This window comes from Microtus oregoni, unplaced genomic scaffold (genome assembly GCF_018167655.1).
Source record: "Microtus oregoni isolate MIOR12 unplaced genomic scaffold, Mior012 000008F_ref0000371, whole genome shotgun sequence".
Classification (NCBI taxonomy): Eukaryota; Metazoa; Chordata; class Mammalia; order Rodentia; family Cricetidae; genus Microtus; species Microtus oregoni.
Window position 1 is genome coordinate 14800168 of NW_024543067.1, and position 20980 is coordinate 14821147.

Below are 20980 nucleotides of genomic sequence, written 5' to 3' on the forward strand. Positions count from 1 at the left end.
TTGGAGAATTCTAAATGTTTAAAGAAAGAAAGAAATACCAGTTCTAGACTGTCTTCCAGAAAGCAGAAAGTAAAACTTTGCTTTTTATTTTATGAAAATAACATTGCTCTTACACCAAACCAAAGACAATACAAGTAAAGGAAAAATACAGACATAGACAAAAGTCCTCAACAAAATCCCAGCAAGTAGAATTTCAGAATGTATACATGTATGCGCGTATTTATAAAATGTATACGATCATGGCCAAGTGAATTTCTCTAAAATAATTGGTGCTTACTCGACATCCAAAATTGAATCATGTAACTTGATCATAGCAATTGATGCAGAGAAAGCATTTGATAAAACTAATCACTCACCCATGCATTTTATTTTTTCTTTTCTTTCTTTTTCTTTTTGCAGGGGGAGGGAGGGAATCTTAGAAAATAAAATTGAAGAGAATTTCCTCAAATCATTAAAGAGTGTGTACGCACACATCACATACAACTAAAGCTAATGGTAACCCTTCATTACAAAAAAACCGAATGGCATGCCCCTTAGTTCAGAAACGGGGGAAAATACCTGTTTCTGCTCTACTGAACATGTTGACGGAAGGCCTAGCCTGTACACTATTATTAGAAAAAAACGAAGATGTGCAGCTCAGAGCAGAACAAATAAAACTGTATTACATCAGTGGGAAAATCTCCAGAAAGTTGCAAGTCCAGAATTATTAAGGTAGTTTAGCAAGGTTGGCAGATTCATGATAAACACAAAAATCAATTATATTTCTCTTAAATACTAGCAATGGAAACATGAACTTCAAATTGAAGTACTGCCTATAGTTACACAAAGATGTAAACCTGAAAGTCTGTATAGCAGGTTTGGCATATGGCTCAGTGGGTAAAGTGCTTGACTTGGCAAACAGAAGGCCTGATTGTGAATAGTGTGACCTATAGAAAAGTCAGACACTGTCAAACATGCCTGCAACCCCAGTTTTGGGGGCTGGAGAGGGCATAAAAAGAGGCAGATCCCAGGAGCCAGCTAATCTAGCCAAATCATTGAGCACTGGGCTCAGTGAGAGATACTGTCTCAAAAAAATGAGATGGAGCTGGGCATGGTGGCACACACCTTAACTCCCAGCACGTGGGAGGCAGAGGCAGGAGGATCTCTGAGTTTCATGCCAGTCTGGTTTACATATAGCCAACACCAGGACAGCCAGGGCTACATAGAGAAATCCCATCTCAGAAAGAGAAAGAGAAGAAGAGGAGGGGAGGGAAGAGGAGGAAAAGAAAAAAAGCTTAAAAACTAAGGTGGAAAAAGCAGCTGAGGGTGATGACACCTACACTCACATGTACCCATATGTGCATATTACCAAACACACACAGAACTAAATGTGTGTAAGTGTGTGTGTGTGTGTGTGTGTGTGTGTGTGTGTGTAAAACCTCAAAAACTAAAAAAGTAAAAGATCTAAGTAGATGGAGAAACATAGTGTGTTCCTCGTTGGGAATATTTGGCTTCTTAGTGATAACTGTGGTTGTTTGAATGAAAATGGCCCCCATAGAAGTAGAAAAAGACAGAATCTCTTGAGTAAATTGGGAGCGTGGGGATCATGGGAGAGGGCAGAAGAGGAGAAGGGAGGAAGAAAGGGCAGCAGAGAAAAATATATAGCTCAATAAAAACAATATAAAAGAAAAAAAAAGAAAATGGCCCCTGTAAATAGGGAGTGACATTATTTGAAAGAATTAGGACTTGATTTGAAACAAATGGCCTTGTTGGAGTAGGTGTGGCCTTGTTGGAGGACTCACGTCTCTGGAGGTCGACTTTGAGGTTTCAGGCTCTCACACCAGGCCCAGTATCTATCTTGCTACTGCCTGCAGATCTGGATGTAGAACTACTCTCTGGCACCATGTCTGCCAGTGTACCCTCATGTTCTCCACCATGGTTACCATGGACTAAACCTCTGCAGCTTAGAATCTTTTCACAGATACAGCTGACTTAACAGAGGCGCAGGGCACATCAGTGATGAGACCACTTATAACAAAGGGCACTGCTGAGGCTGAAGGCAAGTCCTGGGAGTGGACAATAAATCAAGTATAAGATGTTCAACTGTATCAAAAGATAAACAGAGAAAAAGGCAGGACACTTGGTACCTAGGCATACTTGCCTCCAAAGGAATAATCTCTCTCACTTTCATAGGAATAATTCTTAAAAGGAAGAATTAATAAATTGACCATCCAGAACTTGTGATCTGTAAAAGATTCTTAAGGAGATAAAAAAGTCAGCTCTGTACACCAAGAGAAAACACCCTTTAAGCCCAGACGTGATAAAAGATTATATAATCCACACTATGAAAATTAAAATCTCAGCTGGATGGTAGTTTTGCTCCAGCACTCAGGAAGCAGAAGCAGGCGGATCTCTGAATCAAGGCCGACCTGGTCTACAGAGTGAGTTCCTGGCCTGATAATGCTCCATAATGAGACCTTGTCCTCGAGGAGATAACACTACACCTACCAATAGCCCAAGAGAGAGTGACAGCCCCAAATGCCGGTGGGGAATGACTCACATGTGGCTGGTGGGACTGAGTGACACAGCCACCGTAGAAAACATTGTAGCAGTCTACATTAATATGGAGCTACCAAGCAACCTAACAGTCATACCCCTGGGCACTTACTCAGGAGAAAGTATCTACACAGAAAACCAGAGACTGGTATTTATAACAGCTTTATTCATAATAGTCCCAAGGTAGAAATAACCTGGTGCCTTTGGGTCTAAGAAAACTTCCTCACTAAAAAATAAAATGGGAAAATATGAAAATACTGGATGAACCTCCGGGCACCTGAGCTCACTGAAGTTAAACACCAAGCCTACTACGCTGTGTGATTCCTCCTGCCCCCTTTCCTTGAAGTGATGAAATTAGAGTCCATAGAACAGATGAGTCACTACCAGGGCCCAGGAGGGTGTTGCATGGGAGGAAGTGCATGTGGCTATAAAAAGACGAAGGTTTACAGTCTGTCTTAGTCACTGTTCTAGTGCTGTGAGGAGACACCATGACCAAGGCTCTCCTGAAAGGAAAGCATTTAATTGGGGCCTACCTTACAGTTTCAGAGGCTTAGTCCATTGTCGTCATGGTGGGGAACATGGCAGGCAGACATAGTGTTGGAGAAGTAGCTGAGAGTTCTGCTTTCTGATCTACAGGCAGCAGGAGAGAGAGATTGGACCTGATAATGGGGTTTTGAAACCTCAAAGCCCACCCCCATAACACATTTCCTCCAGCAAGGACATACCTTACTTATTCTAATCCTGTCCAAGAGCTCTACCTCCTGGTGAAATAGATGAGCATTCAAATATTTTATATAAGCAACATTTGTATCTTACAGCTGTCATAATTTTATTTTTCTTTATAGTTGAGTAAAACTTCATTTGTGTATCAGATTTTCTTCACTTATTCTTCTGTTGGTGGACATCTAAGGCGGTCCATTACCTGGCTGTTGTGAACAGTGCAGCATAAACACTGGTGTGCAGGTGTCTCTGGTAGAACTTGAACATTCTTTGGAAGCCAGGGAGATGGCTCAGTGACTAAGAGCACTTATTGCTCTTACAGAGAAAGGTCTGGGATTCTATTTCCAACACCCACATGCTGGCCTAACTGGTTGGTGATCTAGCAGCCGGCAATCTGATGCCCTTTCCTGAGCTCTCTAGACACCAGGCATGCATGTGGTGCACATCATACATGTAGGCAAAACATTCATACAAGTAAGTACATCTGACCTTGCGGTGTGCCCAGGAGTCCTTTGGCTGGGTCATATCATTGTTGAGAAACCTCCAATAATAGTTTCACAGGAGCTATCTAGTTCCCATGCCTGCCATCGGTAGGTAAGGCTCCTCCTCCCCACCTCACCAGTGTGTGTTGCCTTTGGCTTTCTTAGGGTTAGGCACTTCAGCTGGGGAGGGTTGGGAGTCTCTGAGAAGTTTTCATTTTTCTTCTTCTTCTCTCCTCCGTTTTTTGAGACAGGGTTTCCCTGTGTAGTCCTGGCTGTCCTGGAACTCACTCTGTAGACAGGCTGACCTCGAACTCAGATCCACCTGCCTCTGCCTCCCAAGTGCCATCACTGCCCAGTTTTCTTCTTAGTCTTTTTACTACTTGTTAGTTCTTTTTCTCCCATATATTCATTTTATCTAGAAAATTAGAAATTAGACAAATAGAGAAACCCTTAGAGTTGTGAAAAGGAGCCCCTTGCCTTACGTGCTCTGTCTTGATCTTCATGACACAGATAGAGCAAATGCTAGTGAAGAAAAGATCCTTCCACTGCTGCTGGGAATGTAGAGTACTGTGGCCACTGTGGAAAGAGCAGGAAGCCAGAAGAAGCTAAGGCAGGTTGGCTCTGCCTCCAGCGGTTGTCGTCCTCTTCCTCATCCCAGAGTGGCCCCGCAGCACTGCCTTTACTAGGGTTTGAAAGCCACTGTGTCTGAGTCCTCTTGGAGTGAATTACACAGGATCCAGATAAAGTTACAGAACTCAGAGGAGGTCTCTATTTCAGCTCCATGAGAGTAAAGTTTGCCCAGTGTTTTTATAGGACTACCCTGTCAATGTCTGTTTGTCCTGTCTCACATTATGCATGATCTGCAGCTGATTCACTTTTTAATGTTTGTTGTAGTTAATCAAGGTATTTAATTGGCTGAAGAGCATTGCCCACCACTCACTTACTCTGCAGTACTTCCAGGGTTTCTCCTGTAGAGCAGTGCATCTCAAGCCACCACTGGTGAGGGATGGTGCTGAAGTTTGAACCAGAAGAGTCTGGTTCTGCTGTCTGTGGTATACTATTTTCAGAGGCGTAATTACATCCCAAACCCATTAGCTTTCTTCAAAGTAATTTAAATTTTCATTTTTTCTAAACATAACTTGAATTTCTTTTAGGAAACAATATAAAGCTAAATATATTATACAATATAAAATACTCAGTGTAGTGACTTACCCATAGTAAGAACTTCATAATTATTGGTTATTAGCACAGGCAAATTGATACATGTAGTTGCTTTTAGCATTTGAGAAGAAAATTAAACAACAGTTTTGGTTACATCATGTTTCCCAGCTCAAAGGGAACACTACAGGTCATTTGTTTGCAGTACGCCTTGTTCTCTAGCATTTGCTCAGGGTACTTGAAGAGTTTTTCTGAAGTCAGACTTAGCAGATGATGTCATTTCTGTCCTGCCACCAGGTGGCAGTATGGTACACAGGAAATCAATGTTAGTCTGCTGAAGACACTTTATTTTCAGTGTTTTAACGTAAAAGCTGTAAAGCCATAATAAAAATATGCTGTACATCCCTGCCTCTCTCCAGTCAGCTCTCAGAATGTTATGCATGTTGTCTGCTAGAACCCACTGCCACCCAGCACTCAGCTTCTGTCAGTTGATGCAGGAAGCCCCTTTTCTTAACTGCCTTGGCCTAAAATGTGAGCTCTTGTGCTCAGATTCTCCCAACCATCAGAAACGATGTCCTTTCTTGTTTGTATCTTGTGCTCGACACTTACCAGATGCCCTTATCAGCAATGTGTGCAGTGTTCAGCAGCTTGTGTGTTAGCTGAGCTTGTACCTGACCGTAGGCCTCATTTGTAGTGGCTCTGGTAGTGGTGATTGGTTGGCTGGTTTGTCTGTCTGTGGCTCAAGCCCACTCTAAAGCCAAGGATGGCTTTCCGCTCCTGATCCTCTTGCCTCCACCACCTGTGTGCTGGGATTAAAGCGACCACCGTACCCAGTGTATGTGGTGCTAAGGATCAGACCCAGGGTAGTGTGTACTCTAGGCATGCTTCTTTTCAACTGCCACACCACAGCCCTGCATCCCTCATGTTCTGTGGTTTATATGTTTAATTTGTGCTGGCTATACAATCCTTGAACATTTGCCTTATTCTAGGCAAACCACTCAGCTAACTGCTGCCAAGGGTTGAAAGATTGGTGCCTGAAGTAGAAGACAAGAAAATGAATGGCTAATGAAGAAAATGAATGTAACGGACTGATTGTAGCAATTAATCAAAGACTGGTGATGGAGAACATGCAAGATTCCAGTGCTGAATCCGGGTGCTCTGCACGGGAGCCACGGATTTCCAAATCCACTGGCTGTAAGAAGTTGTCTGTGTTCATAAGCACGTATGTGCAGAGCACTGGTTTACAGAGAATGGATCTGTCGTCATTTTCTCAGCTAATCATTGCCCAGTAACAATATCAGTTTTTTTTTTGTTGTTTGACCCTTTCTTCTTAGTAAGTTCTTCAACGAATTTTCCCTCAAAGAGATAAATAGTTCAGCCAGGCTCTGTGCCATTTGAATGTAGTCCCAGGAGGCTGGACAGAGAATCATGAGTAGGAGACAAGCAAGGCTGCCTAGTGGGACCCTGACTCACAGAACAAAGCCAAAAACGGTGTTTATGTTTGTAGTTACTTCCTGTGTTGCTAGGAAAAACTGCCTTACAAAAGCAACTTAAGGAAGGAAGGGTTTATTTGGGCGCATAATGTGAAAGTGCTTTCTCGCAGGGGTGTTAGGGGACAGAAGCTTGAGGCAGCCCTGCCGCTCTATAAGCTCAATTCTGGTGCTCGCTGAGAATCAAACTGCAGCTGTGTGTATGTCCTTTCCTCTATTCAGTTCACAACAATAGCCCGCAAAATGGTGCTGCCCAGTTCACGGTGGCTCTTCCCACCTCCGCTACCTAATCTAGATGACCCCTCTCACGCCTGCCCAAGGCCTTAACTACTCTACATAACTCCTCACAGGCCTGCCCAGAGTCTAACCTAGTCCAGATTACCCCTCACAGGCCTGCCCAGACTCTAACCTAGTCCAGATTACCCCTCACAGGCCTGCCCAGACTCTAACCTAGTCCAGATTACCCCTCACAGGCCTGCCCAGACTCTAACCTAGTCCAGATTACCCCTCACAGGCCTGCCCAGACTCTAACCTAGTCCAGATTACCCCTCACAGGCCTGCCCAGACTCTAACCTAGTCCAGATTACCCCTCACAGGCCTGCCCAGACTCTAACCTAGTCCAGATTACCCCTCACAGGCCTGCCCAGACTCTAACCTGATCCAGATTATCCCTCACAGGCCTGCCCAGACTCTAACCTAGTCCAGATTATCCCTCACAGGCCTGCCCAGAGGTTTGTCTCCTGGGTAATTTTAAATCTTGTCAGATTGACAGTATGAACCAACACTTGGAAAATACCCAAGACAACTGAAGAGGAATGAAGAGTAAAATTAGAATTTTTCAACATATATTTATTCTTAAGTGTATGAGTGTTTTGTATGTATGTGTATATGTTTACCGTGTCTGTGCCTGACACCTGCAGAGGTCAGAAGAAGACACTGGATCCCCTGGAATTAGAAGTTACAAACAGTTGTGAACTGCCATGTAGGTTCTAGGAATTGAACCTGGGTTCTCTGCAAGGGCACTAAGTACTTATAACCATTGAACCATCTCCATTAAAATTACCATTTTAATCCCAGCCAGATTATTATGAAATCACTGTCTATTTCTTATTACTGAAATTTTTATATATTGAAAGGATAGATTTTGTCTGTGATCCCAGTGCTATTAACTGACCACCAATGAGCCTTAATAGTGTTGGCTTAATGTTCATTGTATTTGGGGAATCTCCCACTTTAGCCGGTAGCTGTGTAGTTTAAAATGGATGTGCTGATGTCTGCATTTGTCATGCTGGATTCCACATTGTAAGGAATCATTAAAACCACTTAGTAGTTGCCTAATAATATACAGTAAATGGTATTTTTTATTTGAAGTATCTAAAAGTATTCTCTATATTGTACTCAGAAAGGTAGAAAACATTTTAGTGTCTTCAGTGTGGAATCAGAATTACAGAGTAAAGGTGACATTATCCAAAGACCACTCCATTTATAGACTGAATTATAATGAAAAACCATAACATCTATATATTTCAGTTCAAAGAAAATTAATTTCATGCCTTCCAGATATAAAGTACATCTCAAATAATGTGTTACAACTATGTTCTTAAAAGTGCTTAATAAAGTAGTAAATACTGCTTAGGGAATAAAGTTAATATGGTAATGAGAAATTTTACATAGCATAGCTTTCTTATGCCAGTTTTTAAATGATTTCTCGTTGAGTTGATAAAACAACAGTTTGCTTAACCTCAGTGAGTCTTTGTATACTAGGTTAGGGTTAGAGTTGTTTGTTTCTATGAAGTTACAACACATATGCAGGACCACATAGTTCAGTCTGGCAATACTAATACTGCATTCTCACAAATGGTGCCCTACATAGTGGGACCTTGTAGTCTGTCTGGAATTACGTTAGCCTGCACACATGGGTGCTGTGGGAGCACCTTCCGCTCCTTCAGCCAGTAGCCCCTAAGATAGCAGCCCACTTGGGCGTATGCTAGACTGTTCCTGTTCCCCATTTGTACAAAGGACTATGATCTAGGACAGTGATCTGTGAGTCTCCCCTAAATAAATAACCCTTTATTATACATAATTCTGAACTAGTGTGGGATCATTTTGTAACTTCCGTCATCACGTGGGTGCCCTACATATATAAGGCCTTGTAGTCTGTCTGGCAGTGTTAGCATTTACACACATGGTGCCCTTGTAATCAGTCTGGCATTGGTGGCATGCACAAGCATAGTGCTCTGTAGGAGGGGTTGCAGCCTCACAAGTCTTTGTCTCTTGATTCAGTTAGCCAGGTTTCTGAGGCCATTATTGTAATTGGCTTGTTATTAGAAATAAAGTTGAGGTTTTACTTTTTTATAGAGATAGGAATATCATAAGTTTTGAAGAAAACGAGTCAGTTCTTAGCTGACTGAAAGGCGATTTCTCCCACCACTGCAGTGCCAGAACACACATGAAAAGCAGGCTGACGTCCTGAGTGCCTGTGGATCAGCAGGGATTAATCCTTCTCATTTTGCAGCAGATTCTCATGACCCTCTGTGATGATTCACACAGCCACTTAGAATTTATGCATATTCATACCTCTGTGTTCTGCCACAGTCATTCCTATCTCCTTTGCTGACTAGGGTGTGCTTGGTACAGTAATTGAGCTGTAGTAGATTGATTACTCCGGGGAGTGGTGAGGCTTTTAAAGGTGAAAATGTATCAGTCCTGTTAATTGGGAAACAAAAGCTATGATAGCAACTTCAGCAGTCAAATGTTTCCAGTGTTGAAAAGAGGGGAGTTATGATTTGTTCTCTCCATGAGCGCTTAGCTTCTCAGCTTTTCCATCAAATCTGTACTGGTGGTTCAGGAAGAAACCTATGAATTTTCATCAGATGCCACTTGAAGATGCCTTCCTGCAGAATACTGATTAATACTCTAATCTATTTTTCTATCAAATCTGATAGTTTAGACCCTACCAAAATTTGTATGCCCTCTGTAGCACTGGTAATATTTACATAAAATACCTTAAATAGTCTACATAAACATAGGATACTTGTGGGTAATTTACAGACTTAATTTTGTGAATAGTTTTTCACACTCACTAGTTTTCTGAATATAGTATAGTAGTGAACTGGGTAGGAGAGGGCAGAACTGTTCCACACGAACAGTATGCCTTTACCATCTGAATCGCTGCCTTTTCCTCTTTCTTTTAAAGATTTATTGAGAGAGAATGTGTGAGAGAGAACACACAAGTGAGTTTCTGCCACTGTGCTGCATACATTAGCTCCCAGGTGATGCGCCCTCCCTTTGGTCTCACTGTTGGAGTGCTGGGCCAGCACATCTGGGTTTTGAACTATGTTCCCAAGGACTGAGTCCAGGTCCTTAGTCTTCCTGACAAACACTGTCCTGCTGCACCATCTCCTGGCCTGCCTCTGACTCTGTCGCTCAGGCTCCATACGCAGTGCCTCTAAAGTCAGCTAGTGCAAACATGTTGGCACGTGTAAGATACCTGTTGACTTGGAAACGTGAGCTAGTGATATAACAGACACTTAGCCATCTAAAGGACAAAGGTTTGGGCTACAATATGGGGGACCCTTGAAAACATGCTGCATAAAACACATATAATTCAACCCCATTTCACTAGCCCACGTTTTAGTTTCCACTCACTTGTGGGTGAAAGCTCATGTTGTTCTTGTATTCTGGCTGTTATGAACAACAGAGCTAATGATGCAAATGAGGTTTGGCATGCATCCTTGCTTCCCTCAGGTTAGAGGAAAAACTTGCAATCTTCACAGTGAGGATGCTGTCAGATGTGCCTTGTCTTAGATCAGCAGTTGGGGGTCATGACCCTTTGGAGATGCATGACAATATTTACATTACAATTCATAACAGCAGAATTACAGTTATGAAGTAGCAACAAAATAATTTTGTAGTTAGGGGTCACCACAACACAAAGAACTGCATTAAAGTGTCCTAGCGTTAGGGAGGCTGAGAACCACTGTGTTAAAAATCTCAGCGTTAGGGAGGCTGAGGACCGCTGTGTTATGTTGTTATATTAAGATGATCATGGTTTTTGTCCTGTATTAAGGATATGAAATAATTTCGTGTGCCAATGTTATGATAGTGTCGAGAACATTTTGAGTGTGTGTGTGTATGCGTGCGCATTTGCATGCACGCTTGCACATGCATGCACACACGCTTGTCTATAGAGTTTGGAAAGTATTTGCAGCAGTTTGTTCTCTCATTTTAGGAACCAGACTTAGATTGTCAAGTTTTTATGTCAAGTACTTTTACCCTCTGAGTCAGCTCTAGTCCTCTAGAGTTCTTCATCACCATCATCAGCATGGTTAGAGCAGGGTGCCCGTGCAGGGCATCAGATCCCATGGAGTTGGAGTTACAGGTGGTTGTGAACAACCCAGTATGGGTTCTGGAACCAAAAGTGTTTTGGAAGAGCAGCAAGCTTCTTAAACCCATGAGCTTTCTCTTCAGTCCCCATAGAGTTTTCATATAATGTTCTTTTACTGTTGTGATTTGAATCGTACAGACCTATTTCTCTACTTTATTTTTCAGGCATTTATTAACACAGCAAAAGAAATTTATGAAAAAATCCAAGAAGGGGTCTTTGACATTAATAATGAGGTATGTATGTGCAAATATTGTTGACCAAACATTAATTTTGAGTTGACTTCTACTTAGTATTTGAAGTCTTTGTTTGTTTGTTTAATTTTCCTAAAATGGGTGCATTGATCACTCATTGCCACATTAGTTAGCAGTCCTGTAGCTAGAAGCCTGGGACATGCATTACAGTAGGCAGGTGCTTATGTTACCTTATATGCATAGTTCAGCAGTTACGTGTTCATGTTCTAGTAGAGGGTGGCTTCATGAAATTTGATTAAAGGAAATGGCCCTGACTATTCATTGCAAACAATGAAAAATAATGTAAATTCCCTTAGTTGTAAAGAAAACCTGCATTTATCCAAATGTGCTTACGCTTTGGGGAATGCCGTCCTAGCGTGTAAATGCACGTCCTGTGGACTGGTGCAGCATGCTCTCTTCTGGCCGGAGAGAAGGCAGTTCCCAATTTGGAAATGACTATTAAAGCAAAACACATTTTTCAGGAGACCAAATAAATGCATATAATTAATTAATAGTTGGCATGGCTTTCCCTAGTGTTATTTTGAGCATAATTTGGTCAACATGATTAGGATAAAGTGTGACATTTTAGATTACTGAGAATGTCCTCTAGCTGTCATTTTCACTTAAACTCCCCTCCCCCTCTGCCTTTATCCTTATTTCAGAATGTTTATGCAAATAGAGCATGTTGTTACTTTCACTTAAGCATTGCTGTTACTTTGTATTACAACATCTAAGAGATGCTCTTGGCCTCTACTTAAGGAGGCAATCAGCTGCACGCCTTGGCTTTCCAAAAAGTACTTAATGTTTTTAATGTGGAATAGCGCGGGTTTAAATCTTTTCTTTAGACTTACATGGCAATACTTCTTGAGTTAATTTAAAGGTGACACCATTCAGAAACTAATGCCCTATAAACTGAACAGTAACTGGGCCTCTGTTTACAGGCACACATGCTGTTTCTGTCTGGTTTCCTAGAGGAGCTGACTGCTTTGCTGTGTCTTCTGTGGCTTTGACTGTAATGTGCTGTCAGGAGCCAACAGGCCATGCTATTTATTTGGCCTGATGCCAAGATTGACTTCTTGATTCCTCAAGAAGTTGCTAGCAGCCCAGAGGGGGCAGAACCAATGAGCCATAGGGCATGCTTTTTATTAAAGAGGAGTCAAAAGAGCGAAAAGAAACCACATCAGCCGCTGTCAATATGGAGCCAGTGCCAGAAGCCCCAAGGCTGCTACTGCTGCAGAGTAACTGCCAAACACCATAAATCTGAGATTTACTGTGACGCAAAGTTTCCTTAAGAGCTTAATTTCTGGAGCTACTGTATTACTTTTCTCAAAGTGTTGTATTTTTAGGTAAAATCCACTTGAGGGAGTGAGGGTTAAGACATAAGTGTGAGTTTGATGAATGAAAGAACCACTCTGTGTGTGGGTTCTTGGCAACGTGCCATGTCTTCAGGGATCATAGAAATTACTGACGACACAGAACACTCATGTCCCCTGAGCCAGCACAGCTGATTCAACATGGAGCAGAATGCTGTCTAGAGGGAAGATTTTACGTCCTTCGGGCAGCAAAGACTTCGGATATTTTTACCCTTTAATAATCATTTCCTGTACTAATTATTACATGTCTTCATTATGAAACTCTGACAAGCAGCGTTATCTGAACTCCACTGACTGGTACTGTAACAGACTCTTCTCAGGCCTCTTTCCCCTGTCTTCTTCTCACAACAAGAAACTACCTGCTTTCAAAGATCTACTTGGAATATTTTTTAGAGTTGTTTGGCAAAATTAAATCACTCTGAATTAGGTGAATTTTTAAAAAAATCTACTTAGTCTACTTCCTGGATGGGTCTGATTTTATTTATGGTCCTGTTCTCTTTTACTTTAGGCAAATGGCATTAAAATTGGCCCTCAGCATGCTGCTACCAATGCAACACATGCAGGCAACCAAGGCGGACAGCAGGCTGGGGGAGGCTGCTGTTGAGTCCATTGTCACCGGCTAGCTGCCCAGTGGAGCCACGCACTCTGTCCCCCTCTTTCCTCGTGCCCAGCTGAGACATGAAACTATCCGAAATGGCTTTATGTCACAGGAGACTTTAATCCTTCAGATTCTTGTATAACTTTGAATAAATGGTTAATGTTCACTTAAAAAGACAGATTTTGGAGATTGTATTCATATCTATTTGCATTTGATTTCTAGGTCAATTGATGTGATTATTTTTGTTAAATGTTGTCTTGTGCCCTTGACTACGAGCTGAATTATATTAAACACTACAAGTCATGGTGAGTATTTTAAATCAGTTTGTGTAGTTAGGTTTCCCAACATCTGTGGTTACCTAATGTTTAATATGGTAGGACTGTCCTCAGAAGGTCTGTCAGTTCAAGGATATAAGGAAAAGCAGAAGGACTCTTTGAATTCTGTATTTATCATTTGCTTTCTGTATATATAGTTTAATAACCTGCTTGGGTGTGATTTGCCAAGCTTGAAGTCTAATGCATTTGCATAAACCCTACACTGTTCGGAGCTTGAAGCTACAGAAGCATTGTTAGGAATTGCTTGGACACTGACTTATAAACTTTTTGACATCGCTAATGAGCATGCTCATCTCTTGTCACTAGTCCAAGAAAAATAAGCTTATTGTATTACTAAAGGCTGTGTGTGTTAACCTGTTTTAATGCCAAAAGTTTGCTATTTGTCCACAATTTCTTGAGATGGCTTCACAGAAGGATTTGTTTGCCTTAATGAGTGCTGTTGGGTAAAAACAGTGTGGTGGGTGGGAAGGGCAGAAGTGGAAATCCCAACACTAAGTGACTCCGAGAGTGAGTCCATCGAGAGGGCACGCCATGCCACTTTACCTTCCCTTAGACACAATAATGTTCCCTTCCAGTCACACGATTTCTAAGTATATTTTTCATGCAGGACAGTTTGTCAGCCTTGATGTACAGTGACTGTGTAAAATTTTTCTTTCAGTGGCAACCTATCTATAATATTTCAACTATGGTAAGCTTACTGTCTGTTCTGAGGGGATGTGATGAAAATAAATCTACAGATGGAAATCCTGTTCAAGTGGAAAAGCTTTAGTCGTTTACTCTCTGTGGTGGTTTTATCCTTTCTTTTTCTCCCTTGGTCTAGAATGGAATTGTTTCAGCAGTGCAAAATAAAATCCTATGTATAAAAGTGTCCTTTTCATGATAGCATGTTTTTAAATATATTTGATAGTCCATTAACACCTTTTACATGTGTTCCCGCATATTTTCCTAGAAGGTCGGAATGTGTAACCCTTGTGAAAGTGTAGAAGGCCTCACCGGTAGGACCCTTCTTGCTTCTCACTTTGCACAAAAGAACTTGAGCTCGGAGTGAAACCCTGCGCTCCTACCTCCTGCTGGCTTTCCCTAGAGATCCAACAGCCCTGTCCTGGCTTGTCCTTGCTCTCATGGGGAATCACCAGATGCTGTTAAAATGCTGTTGTGTGGCACAGAGAAGGGAGCAAGAACTTGTAGGGTTTTTTTGGTTTTTGTTGACCAAGACAGGGTATCTCTGTGCTGCTCTGACTGTCCTAGAACTCTCTCTGTAGACTATGCAGGCCTCAGACTCACTGAGATCTGCCTTCCAAGTGCTGGGACGAAAGGCATATACCACTATGCCACGAGGACCTGTAGTTTTATGAGCATTTTTTATTTGAGCTCTTTCCCTCAGAGTGGGCATAGCAGTCTGCTGGCGGTGCTGCTTTCTCATTACTGTTGCATAGCAAAAGCCAGATAGCCTGACTCCCGCTGTATTCCACGGGCCCTCAGATGTATTATCAGCTTTGTTAACTTGTGAGAAATTGAAGTGCTTTTTTACATCCCTTCTCCTCTAAGCACGATTCTTTCCTAAACCAAATGTGATACGGTGGCTGGTGGCTGTAAACAAGACTCGGTATTTCATGTATTCTAGTCCCCGATGGACTGCTGCCTTTCTCTGCCGACCACCAAGGAGTGAGTGTACGGCCCGAGCACTTGGTGACTCCCACAAGTGCTGGCTGTGCTCTCCACTCTTGGCTAGCCTTTTGTGCCTATTACAACTAATGGAGTGTTGGTACCCCGTTGACTCAAACTATAGTTGTGCTTTTTGTTTGGTTTTTGATCAATTTTTATAGCATATATAGTTATATTTTAATAACAAGAATCAGGCATGGAAACAAATACAACTCTAGTAGTCAACATGTAGCATTCCAAAATTAGAGTCTTCACTGAAGAAGATCTTGTTGCCAGTTTTCCTCTAACTTGAGTCAGTTGGATGAAGAAATCCCTGACAATAGAGGTGCTGTCCAGCTGAACCCAGCTGAATCTGTGTTTCAATTTTGTTTGAAACCTCTCTCTCTGCATCTCGGGCTGGCTGTTAACTCACAACCTGTCTCCTGGCTAGCAGAATTACAGTTGTGTGTACCCACACCCAGCTGACATTTCCCATTTGTTTTTAAGGACATTCTAAAATAACCAGTTAACAGAAAATGTGGGTCAGTAAAATAAATTCATAAACAAAATTGCTTGCCATCCATTCAGTCCCAGAGAATTGCCTGAGCATTTATGTTCTGTCTAGCATGTAACACACAAGTGAGACCGCCTCAGCAGGTGGAAAGAAAAGACATGCACTCCCCCAAAGTTGTCCCCTGTTCTCTGCACATGCAGTGTGAGCTGCATGTGCCTGCCATCATCTCTCAGCAAATAAAACTAAAACAAAACTGTAAAACAGGAAAGTAATCATGTTCATCAAAGGGTAGGGTAATGGGGTAAACCATACCACAATGGGTCTGATTCCTTGGGAAAATGATTTTTCCTGGCTTATGAACAATCTCTTTGAGTTGAGGTAGATAAGCAAGCAGTTTAGATGGGCTTTGGGATTAATAGAGCCAGCCCAGCATGGCTCCGCCTTTGCCATATAATAGAAAACATTGCCGGGTGGTGGTGGCGCATGCCTTTAATCCCAGCACTTGGGAGGCAGAGGCAGGCGGGTCTCTGTGAGTTCGAGGCCAGCCTGGTCTACAAGAGCTAGTTCCGGGACAGGCACCAAAGCTACAGAGAAACCCTGTCTCGAAAAAGCCAAAAAAAAAAAAAAAAAAAAAAATAGAAAACATTACCGACTTGTTTGAAGTCATGATTATGCAACTTTACTTGAAATGCCAGTATAAATATTAGTATTCATTATTTTTGTAGACACGAGGCTTGCTCCTAAATATTAAAGGGTAAGGAACCAAAAATCTGAGAAAAAAATGAAATTTGATAATTCATAAAGGAAATTGTATACCTTTTAAATGTGAACGTGGGCGTGAGGGGAGATGGCTCACCAGTTAAGAGTACTTACTACTCCACTCCAGCTCCCGTAAGGCCCCTCACAACCATTTGGAACTCCAATTCCAGAGAACCTGATACTCTCTTTTGACCTCTATGGGCACATAGTGGTGCACATAAATACATACCAACAAAACACTTACACATATAAATAAATCTTTTTTAGAAAGTTTAACTCAGGCGGTGGTGGCTCATGCCTTTAATCCCAGCACTAAGGAGGCAGTCAGGCATGGTCTACAGACAGTTCCGGGACAGCCAAAGCTACACACACACAAAAGCCTGTCTTGAAAAGTAACAATAATAATTCATTTAAATTTAATTTTATATAACTTTAAATGCAAACATAGAGTCTAGTATGTAGCTCAGTGATACAGCTCCTGCCTAGCAAATGTGAGGCCTGAGTTTCATCCCTGGGAACCTCCCCCCAAAAATGTTTTTAAATATAAAGTAAGTTGATGGGTGTGTCGATTTACTTCATATTAACCTTTTTACCCTACTAGCTTTGTATCTGAGGGTTTCTAGTGCTGTGAAGAGACACCATGACCATGGCAACTCTTACAGGAAAACATTTATTTGGGGTGGCTCTCACAGTTCTAAGCTTCAGTTCATTATGGCAGGGAGCATGGCAGCATGCAGGCAGACATGGTTCTGGAGAAGTAGCCAAGTGTTTTCTACATCTTGGCTTGCAGGCAACAGGAAATTAATTAACTGAGACACTGGGCAGTATTCTGAGTATAGGAAACCTCAAAACCATCTCCCACAGTGATTATGGGATCCAATTACATTCAAGCTTCTGTACATTGTATACCTTATTACACAAGATTGAGTTTTTGGTTTTGTTTTTTTTTTAATTCAGATAGAGGACCAGTAAAATGGTTCATCTTGTAAAGGCATGTGTAGCAGGCTCCCAAATCATGTCATGGAGACTTGTTATTAGTTATGAATGCTCAGATTTATTTTAACTATTTATCTACATTTTTGCCTTGGGGCTTTTTGTCTTTATGTCCTACTCTATGTTGGCTGACCCCAGGCATCTCCCTCCTTCTCCTCTCCTCTCTTCTCGTTCTTTAACTTTCTTCTCCTGCTTTTTCTTTCTGCCAGTGTGCCCCACCTATCCTTTCTCTGCCTAGTCACTGGCCATTCAGCTTGTTAGACCAATCAAGTGCCTTAGGCAGGCAAGGTAAAACAGCAACACATCTTTGCATAAATAAACAAATGCAACACACCTTTTCACAGATACCTCAGCATAAACAAATGTAACACCTTTTCACAGTTAAAGTAAGATAGCTCAGCATAAACAAATGTAGCACATCCTTGCCCAGTTAAAATAATATTCCACATCAGGCAACTATCACCAAGCTTGCCATTTTAAGTTCAATCCCAGGTTGCACATGGTGGAAGGCAAGAACTAATTCCCGCAAGATGTTCATGGATCACTTGGATAATAAAGCCCCCTTATATTGCTGTTGTAGCAGCAATTCAGATCTCTTCTGAGACCCCACCTTGATAGTAGCAATACAGAAGCTTGTGTGCACAAGATACCCTGTGGTGTTGGGAGTGGCTGCAGTTATGATGTAGCAGTTAAAATGTTATAATTGGGGGCCACCACAACACAAAGAATTTTATTAAAGGGTCTCAGCATGAGGGAGCCTGAGGGCAACTGTTAGAGAGCAGCAGCATTAGGAAGGTTGAGAACCCCTGACTCAGGGATTCTAGCTACTAGCACTAGCTCCTCTTCTCAGAACTCACATGCTGACTCCCATCTGTAGCTCCAGTCCCAAGGGATCTGACACCCTCTTCTGGCCTTGGTGGCCACTGCCACCACATGGTGCACAAACATGCATGCAAGCAAAGTATTTACCCGTACACATAAAATTAATGAGTAACTTCTCTTGGGTATAAGAAAGATCAAAACAGAAAATGTTTTATAGACCTCTGTAATTAAATTAGGCAGCTACTCTGCAGTTTGTATCATCAAATATATTTGCATAATTAAAACTTAAACTTGATCCAGGCAGGGTGGTGTATGCCTGTGATTAACACTCAGGAGGCAGAAGTAGATGGTGAAATCAAGGACAGCCTGGGTTCCCTGTCAAGAGTCTGTCTATGAACAATAGCAGAGGCAGCTGAACTTCGAGCTTGAGGTATATAGCTCGCTGGCATAGTACTTGTCAAATATACACAGGCCCTGGGTGGGATCCCCCAAAACAACACACACATGATTCCTTGATAAATATCTTTTGAGATACGTTGAACTTAGCTGGCCACTGACACAAGCATGTAATCAGGGTTGCTTGAGAGGCTGAAGCAGGAGAATACCAAGTATGAGTTTTTAGACCACGGAGTTATTTAAGTGACTGAGACCCTGCTTCCAATGGAGTTTAAAGGTGAGTCTGCAATGTAGCTAAGTGATAGAGTGCTTCTCTGTCATGTACAGGGTCCTAGATTTAATCCCTAATACTGAAAAAGAAACATTTCACACACATACATATGCACAAATATGTCCGTGTATGTATGTATGTATGCCTTTGATACAATGCCAGCGAGAACACTGAACCAGAAAGTTCACAGTAACTAGAGAGGGCAGCTTGTCATGGAGGTGGAGCTGCAGCGTAACAGCAGAGAACAGTTTCACCACACTGATGCAGCTGCAGCCAGTGCAGACCCGTCATGATGTCATCATCTTGATGGCCTGTGAACCAACCCCTGAGCCCTCATGACCACTCCATTCCATGTTCACTCTGTCAACACCCGCAAAGGCCTGGAGGAAAGTCCTTAGGACCTGCTAAACATGGCCTATTTGGTGGTGCAAGCAAAAACCTGACATTTTTCTGGGACTGGTTTAATTCATGTTCACGGGCATCTCTAGTCTCATTTTTTCCCATTCTTTATGACTGAAAAAAATTACCATTCTGTATATAAAGCAGATGTTTTCTCTGTCCGCTCTTCTCTTGATGGACACCTAGGTTGGTTCCATAGCTTCCCTATAGTTAATGATGGTGCGATTCATACTGAGGGGCAAGAGCCTCTGTGGCATGCTAACTTGGAGTCTTTGGGATAAATACTCAGAAATGGCATAGCTCATTGTTGTTCAATTTTTTTAAAGTTTTTTTCTTCTCCCATACATTACATCTGGGCCACAGTTTCCCTCCCTTCCCTCTTCCTAGTCCCTCCTCCCACCTCTCCTCTCCCCAGAATCAACTCCCCCATTCCCCTTCAACACAATAAGAAGAGCAGGCCTTCCAGAGATATCCCCGAACATGACCCAACAAGATACAACAAAATTAGACACAAACTCTCATTTCATGGCTGGACATGGCAACTCAGTAGGTGGAAAAGGGTCCCAAGCAGAGACAAAAGAGTTGGAGACAATCCCTACTCTCATTGTTGAGAGTCTCCCAAGAACACCAAACTATACAACCATATGGTATATGCAGGGGACCTGGCTCAGACCCATCAGGATTGGTCACTTCAGTTTCTGTAAGCTCTTATGAGCCACTATGTCCCCTGATTCTATGGACCATGTTCTCATGGTGTCCTTGACCCCTACCTCCCCATCTTCTGCAGGGTTCCCCTGGCTCTGACTAGTGTTTAGCTATGGGTCTCTGCATCTGCTCCCATTGGTTGCTGGACATCATCCCTCCGAAGACAATTGGGCTAGTCTCTGGCATATCAGAAAAGCAGGATAAATCATTAGGAATCATTTCATTGACCTTTTTTCCAGTCATGTTTGGCTCTATCCTGGGTCTCTGCACTGTTCCGCCTCTGGGACTGGCTGTCCAGGCAGTATCCGACATGGACTCCCTCTCATGGCATGGGCCTCAAGTTGGACCAGTCATGAATTGGTCACTCCCACAAGTTCTGCACCCTCTTTGCCCTAGCATGTCTTGCAGGCAGGACAGATTGTAGGACAAAGATTTTGTGGTTGGGGGTCACTCTTGGATGATCTAGAATTTGGGCTGGGATATGATGATGAGAAGAGGGGGTACTGTTGGGGGAAGGCTGGGCAGGTTCTGAGGGTGTTTGTGGTCAGCCAGCATAGGGTTATCTGGGGTTCTGGGTACGGCATGGTCTCTGGTAAAGCAGGGGGCTTCAGTCGGGCTTGTGGGCTGGAGTATGGTCGCTGTTGTTCATTTTTTAAAGAAGTCTTTCTCCTGACCTCTGCTAGACTGGTTGACATCTCCATCAGCAGTGTAGAAGGGCTTCCTTTTGTCCGTATCCTCACCAGCATTTATTATTTATTGTTTGTTTGTTTGCTTATTGGTTTTTCGAGACAGGGTTTCTCTGTGGTTTTGGAGCCTGTCCTGGAACTAGCTCTTGTAGACCAGGCTTGCCTTGAACTCATAGAGATCCGCCTGCCTCTGCCTCCTGAGATTAAAAGCGCGTGCCATCACCGCCTGGCATTATTTTTTTTTCTTATGACTGTAAGGCACGGTGTAAAATGCACGTGAGTATGAGGAAAATAACATTAACAATGGAGAAATTATTTCAATCCCAGGGCAGGAATAAAGGAGTATGAACGAATGGTAAGAGGTTGTGGGCTAAGCTTGTCATGTTTCTTATTTGAGATCCTGACTTCCTTTGGGGTGATTCAAATATTGCTAAGTAGTCACAGGCATTAATGACAAGAGTGGAGAAGTGTTACCTTGGAGAA

General features: G+C 42.4%; 1 protein-coding gene across 1 annotated transcript in view; it reads left to right on the forward strand.

The window, feature by feature from the left end:
• The window catches only part of Rab2a (RAB2A, member RAS oncogene family), a 70135-nt gene extending 55962 nt beyond the window's left edge, over positions 1-14173 (forward strand). The window contains exons 7-8 of the mRNA XM_041657501.1: positions 10937-11005; positions 12884-14173. Of these exons, the coding sequence (XP_041513435.1) occupies positions 10937-11005; positions 12884-12979 (165 nt within the window). The 3' untranslated portion in view covers positions 12980-14173. The remainder of the gene's footprint in view (positions 1-10936; positions 11006-12883) is intronic.
• Positions 14174-20980: the final 6807 nt, after the last annotated feature.